The sequence below is a fragment of the Hipposideros armiger genome, unplaced genomic scaffold (assembly GCF_001890085.2).
Source record: "Hipposideros armiger isolate ML-2016 unplaced genomic scaffold, ASM189008v1 scaffold_149, whole genome shotgun sequence".
In the NCBI taxonomy this organism is placed as follows: domain Eukaryota; kingdom Metazoa; phylum Chordata; class Mammalia; order Chiroptera; family Hipposideridae; genus Hipposideros; species Hipposideros armiger.
In genome coordinates, this window is record NW_017731499.1 from 421,599 (window position 1) to 428,170 (window position 6,572).

General features: G+C 40.7%; 1 protein-coding gene across 2 annotated transcripts in view; it reads right to left on the bottom strand.

Annotated features, from left to right (window-relative positions):
- Nucleotides 1-6,572, bottom strand: part of GRIN2A (glutamate ionotropic receptor NMDA type subunit 2A) — a 422,768-nt gene that overhangs the window by 61,957 nt on the left and 354,239 nt on the right. For both annotated transcript variants that reach the window (XM_019650929.1, XM_019650930.1), the window contains exons 7-8: nucleotides 2,753-2,921; nucleotides 2,488-2,641 (exon numbers count right to left, since the gene is read on the bottom strand). In XM_019650929.1, the coding sequence (XP_019506474.1) occupies nucleotides 2,488-2,641; nucleotides 2,753-2,921 (323 nt within the window). The remainder of the gene's footprint in view (nucleotides 1-2,487; nucleotides 2,642-2,752; nucleotides 2,922-6,572) is intronic.

Genomic DNA, 6,572 nt, shown 5'->3' on the forward strand with positions numbered 1-6,572 from the left:
GTGAAGAAAAGCACTAGATGAATGGTGAAGAATTACCTATCATGTCTAAGGAGTGACCCAGAAATGTGTATAGACAGCTCTGGATTACATCCTCTACTGGCTTAAAACAGATTCAACATTTATCCATGAAGGAACTTTAATCTAGGAGACTCCGGGTCAGCGTTTCTTTGGATCAAAGAATACAACCTGATTCGAAAGCCTTTAGAATTAACTGAATGGAAATATTGCAAGAGATGTCATCTCTGTCCTTGAAGAGTTGCTGGTTACATTTTCACACAAAAGCTCAGAGGCATTACCTTCAAGGGTTTCCAATGTGAGTTAAAGGGGTTTGCGGAGGAGAGAGAATGAGAAATAACGAAGGGCAATACAATCAGATTCAGAATGTTTGGGCTCTTCCAGATGACTGAGCCAGTGAATGGAGAAACGTAGCCTAGCACGCCTCATTATGACTTTCAAAACCTGCAGATAATGGCCGTAAATACAGGGGTGCATAGTCAATCGCATAGGGATGCAATTTAGAGGCTAGGAAAAATATTAAGCTTGCTGTGTAAAAACAGATTTGAACATTGTTTCCTCTAGCTACAATTTATTTTGTTTTATTTTTAAAAGCACAGCAGGAAGAGTCGGGGAGAAAGGAGGTTTGGCTAAATTTAGCAAAAGTGCTTGACTTTTTATGGAAATCTTCTAATGCAGGTAAGATAAAAATCTAGGGAACTTGGGCTGAGGCCAAGTTCAATATCAGCAGCCCATTTTTATGAAACAAGCCAACCGATATATATATATACATATATATATATATTTTTTTCTCTCTGATTGAACAGGGAAAAAACGTTCTCTCCAGCTAAGGAGATGTGTGTACAGTTTGTGAAAAGAAACAGGTCTCTTTCCATGAACGCCCTTCCTGCAACCCTTTCTGCAGCTCCAGGGCCAAAGGTTCCTGTTCAAGGGTCTGATAGGGAATGGGGGGGAAATGCCTAGGAGTGACGAATAAGTGAGAGTCTATCTGATAAGTATTAAGATGCTGCACGTGTTGCCTATATTGATCAGTTGGTTGCACATTTCATGGGATAATGAGGCTCCCTTATCAAGACGTGGGCATCGCTACCCACAGCAGACCACGGCACAGAAGGAACATTGTGAGGTTTGCGTTTGTCAAGGCCCACGTTAGGCCAACAAAGGTTACGGCAGCTGAAGCAACGAGTGCAAAATCAAATCCAGTGAGTGGTAAGGATTTCAACCGCTTAAATTGATTATCAAAAAAAAAAATGAAAAGTCAATCTGTATGTCTCTGCAAGGAAGGCAGTATCCAAAATCCTGTTAGCCCACACTTCACTCGAACGAATAAAGCATAAAAAGTTTCACTGGATGCTGACATTACAAGTAAAAGGAGATCGTGGAAGAATAAGACGGTGAAGCTGGTATCCACAGATTGGCTCTAGTCTGCAGTTTGAATTCTCTAATTAGACAGAGATTTTTATTTTATTTTATTTTATTTTTCATCTTTAAAAACAAGTAAGAAATTTACTGACCTTAACCTGTTTTCCCGCTGTCATACATTTTTCTTCTAAGGGGTCAATGTTTGTCTTAACCTCCCCAAATTTGGGACAAGCCCACTAACAGGGGAGTGCCAAGAAGATGTTAATCTAAATTACATGATCTACAAGGCAGCCACTATCAAAAACTATTTATGATAACCAAACACTCGACACAACGTTTTCTTTTCCTTTAAAGAAAAAGTGAATAATGCTTGCTTGTGGTCCACGCAGTTTCAACTCCTCTAGCCAGGCTGCCGAATGCATAGATACTTACACTGCTAACGAAAACCAGATGGTAGAAAATATAAGTCTACTTTGCTTTATAAAAATTTTATGTAAAAACATAAATTTATGAAATAGTTAAAAGGAGAGGAAAAAGAATTTCTTCCTTCGTAAGTCATTCAGCTTAAAGGATAGTCACAGTTAAAATATGACTCTATTAATTTTAAATCAGTGTATATTCCTCAGACTATTTCTGTTTTTGTTTATTAGAGTACTGGTATAAATCACCGTGCAGTCATCATTATTTCCACTCTTACATCCAGTAAATAAATGCCTGTCATTCTAGTGAGTGATGGAGGACGGGGATATGGATGCCGAATAAAGGTTTACGGGCTGATTTAAATGAACTGTGGACAGACAGGTTTATTTTTTAAATGTCTTCAAGGATCTAAGAAATATATCTACTAGCCAACAGTCTACACAATCAACACCAGTATCTGGCTACGTGATTGTGTTTTTAGCAGATTTTTTCCAAGCTAAAGGTAAACGAGAGATGTTCATCGAGGAAGAAAGTGAATTGGGGTAATTCAGATGTGACATGCCTTGGAATATGTTGATGTGGTTTAATGGAACTGAACCAAGTCCTAGCTGGTTCCATCCTTTGAGCAAACAAGACCAAATACCCACAATTCCTTGTAGGAAAGGACTAGTGACTAGGAAGTTCAGATACCTAGAAAAGCAGAAGGCGACACGGTGCCGTTGCTTCTTGAAACCATGACGCTGATGCCTGTCTCCACGAAGGGCACGGAGAAGTCCACCACTTCTGAGCGTTCCTCGTTGATGGTGAGTGAGCCCACTGCCATGACTGCCCGCTGATAAACCACCTGGGTGCCAGACGAGAAAAGCACAGTCCTTATTCGGTCTCCCCACCACCCCCGGGGACCTCAGGCCCTTAAGTCTGAAGGAGAGCCCATGGGGCGAAAAAGGTCACTTACTTCGCCAATCATTCCATTCCACACATTGTTAACTTTTTTGCCATGCTTTCCGTTTGTCACCAGGTAAAGGTCATAGGTAAACTTCACCGTTCTAGAAAGCTTCTTGAGGATATCGATGCAGAACCCCTTGCAGCATTTCTTCACATTCTTTCCCTCATTGGTTGAATTACTGCAGAGAAAAATCCCAAGACCACAGACTATTAGTGCTGGAAAATTTGCTCACAGTCATTAGCTATGCTCTTCCTCTATTTTTCACTTGGAAAATTGCAGCTCAAAATGAGGAAGCGGCTTTTCCAAGGACATGCAGTGAGCTTATGACAGCAAAAGTACAAAGTGTCTTAATTATGACAGTAATCGGGGCAACGGCTAGCATTTATTGAGTAATCACTATTGGCTATTCGCTGTGCTAAATGCTCAATACTAATTATTGGATTAATCTCCATGACATTTCTCCTAATTAGGTGGTATTCGTATCCCCGTTATGCAGTGAGCGTTACTACCTCTTATTTTGAAAAGTTTATGATACACACCACCTCTTTGGACCAGAGTTTAGTCATCTGTTCTAAACTAAATTATAAAAGCTTACTGGAAAATGAAAGAGGAGGATGTGAAATTTGCAGGTCGGGGAGAGTTTTGCTTTATCCTATCNACAATTAAGTCCCTAATAGGTTCCCACGACCTGCTGTCTGTTTCCAGCACTGGGTCTTCCAAGCGAAAAGGACAGGTGGCAAATTAAAGTGTCTTCTTTTTGAATAACTGTACCTGGGGGATCTGCTGTCTTCCACAATCTCATGTCATTTTTCAGGAAAGAGACTTCATCCTGGCACCCTTCTGATATACCATCCACTGAGAATGTGGTGAGGAAAACTCACTTAAAATGATGTAATGTGCTTATGTATATGACATGAATATTGGCTTGCATGGGAGCCTCTTAATAAGTTAAAGCCAATGAATGCCTCCCAATTCAATTTCCTGTCTACTGATGGCCGTTTTATCAAATATAGTGCACGAAGGTCAGGACTGCCAAGAGGAAAAGATAATTCTTTGGGGGAAAGTGCCATTTTATAATTATATTTATTGCCAAACGAATGCAATTACAATTCGGTACTATGGAGAATACCCTTAAACTAGATTATATAAAGCCATTTTCTCACATAGACTGAAGTTGAGACTCGCTACAATTTTACGATTTCTTTTGACACAGATTTTTTAAATTCATTGCCAGACAAACTTCTTCAAATCTGCTTTCTCAACAGACTGAATATCAGTAGTTTTCACCTCACAAGTATGAACTCCCACATTAAAGCCAGATGAAATGTTTTGCTCTATCCCGTTTTTCAGCTGACATCAATAACCCACAGTCGTGTGGAATTACAAGTAATATCAATGACCCAGCACCATTCGTACAACGCGGACCGCGGGAAGCAAGGCAACATAGAAATGTGTTCTAAACCGGAAATCTCCATCACAGGTAAGTTAAATAGCACCCGCGTCGAGTCATGCTTGTGAAGGCGCTCTCACCTTTCCCTTTGGCCAGGTTTCTGTTGTACCCAACGGGACTGAAGTACTCAAAGACGAAAACAGCAATGGCGGAAACGATCAGCAGCATCACAAACATCATCACCCAGACGGAGGCGCTGAACGGCTCTGCAGAGGAACGGGCCAGAGGGATGGAGACATGGTCAGTGTGCGCCCCTCACAACCAGGGCCAGCAAGAAGCCCAGAGGCTCCACCTGCCGGCTCACTGGGAAACTTTCTTTGCTGTGACTCTGATGGTTCATAGGGAGGTAGTCGCTGTTTAGTCAGATGTTTAAACCATCCTTTATTCTACCAAATATTTGAGGTATTTTGTAAGACTGCATAGAACAGGATAAAAATAGACAAGAGCATATGACATCGTACAAATCAGGTCAAGGGTAATAAAAATAAAACGAAATGATAAGACCGAGGGAGGAAGCTAGAATGCAAATGAAGAGGCCACGGGGTCCTATATAATCATGGAATCGGCCGGGGGAGCCAAGGTGGGAGCAGCAAGGCTCGGCTCAGTCAGCTGTCAGTCTCCTGCACGTCAGCATGGCTTGTCACGTTGCTTTCATTTTCCCTTTTACATGCTGGAGGGATGGTGTGCAGGGAGTTCCAGAAGCAAAGGAGGAATTATAACCTGTTAGAAAAGGATCACAAAGTCGTGGGGTCTCGGGGATATGGGAAGGTCACGTCTGCCGCCACTGCTACCGCGCTTTCCAGAGCCCCTTCTGCCTCAGACAGATGAGAGCGCTACAGTTTTAGAGTCTTGTTGATGCTGGTAATGAGCTTAAAGGCAATTGAAAAGTCATTTGAGAATATTACATTCCCATGATAATTCAATGAAAAAGCATCGCTTAAAGAGTAGAGGGAATGAAGTAGTAGCTGGATAGATGATTATTTCCCCTGAATGTAGTTTCCATCAGTTCATTTTCCTGTGAAGGTCACAGAAGGGCAGGCCAGGTCACAAGGTTCTAAAGCTTAGAACACTCTAGAAAGGTAAGAGATGCTATGCAAAATAAATTCACATTTCTATTCCGTCCGAGTGAGGATATGAAAACGAGCTGAACGGAGTCATTTTACCCAGGTTTGACATAGATTTGCTAAAAAAGCAGCAGAGACTAAAATTTTAAAAATGAATACATCTCCACGTGAATGCATCATTGAAAAGAAACTGCCCTGGACACCAATGAGCTTATAATCCTTTTCATCACAGACGAACATTTTCTGAGGGCAAAATGTAAGAAGCCCAATAATACCTCTTGAATAGAAGACATTTTGTTATTTTTAAATTGCTTTTCTGATGAGGCTACCAATAATTATAAAGACCAGGCTGATCGCAGGCCACCTTCTTGTTAAAGTCTGTGACTACCTAATACAGTTAGAGGTCATCACAAATTCCAATTTAATGAGCTTAATATATAATGAGAAATGAATATATCTAAAGCCCTAACCGTATTGGATAATTTAAAAGCCAGAAGGAATGCTTTGCAAGGCAGCTTTCATAGTGCAAGTATGTTAAAAAGCAACAGGTAACAACACAAACTTGACTGAAATAACACAAGATGAGCTCAAAAAAATCACCTGAAATTCATCTTAGTTACACTTAAAGCTTGAGTAGTTAACAATATTATGTCCCTGAAATCATAGCAATTTAGTGGTGAGGTGTATCCAAAAAGGAGGAGAAAATTAATGAACAATGAGATTAAAAATTACTTCACATTCAAGAATAGAGATGTTAGAGTAATTCTGCAAGTGGCATCGTGTGTTTTACCAGAGCCTCCTCTAGTAAGACACACGATGCCACTTGTGGAATTGTTATGATCAGTAAATGAACACATCAATGTAAAGAATTTGGTGGTGTATGGTGTATGTTGCACACTGTATGCATGTAATAAATTAAATGAAACAGCTGTTTGATTCTACAGTGAAAGCCGGAATTGGTGGTGCTGGGTGCTGTTCAGGGTCCTGAAAAAGGCATCCTGGTTTGTAAAAGATGCACACTTGTTAATCTGGTTACTTCTCTTCTCTGCAGGCTGCGATAACATTATAAAAATATTAGGGCAAATCCTTACTGAATTCTTCCATTCCCGTGTCAGAATCTGTAAACCTGCGGTGGATTTCACTGAGCAGTTGATTCATCCTAGTCTGTAACTGGTCAGAAAATTAGGTGGACGCTGAGCAAGTAGCTGATGCCAGATGTTTTCCCACTTGGAAGTGACAACATCTGTCCCTTGACTTGTGAGCATGGCTTAGAGATGAAAGTATTGTGGTTTTAGTAAGTTAGGTACCTATTAAC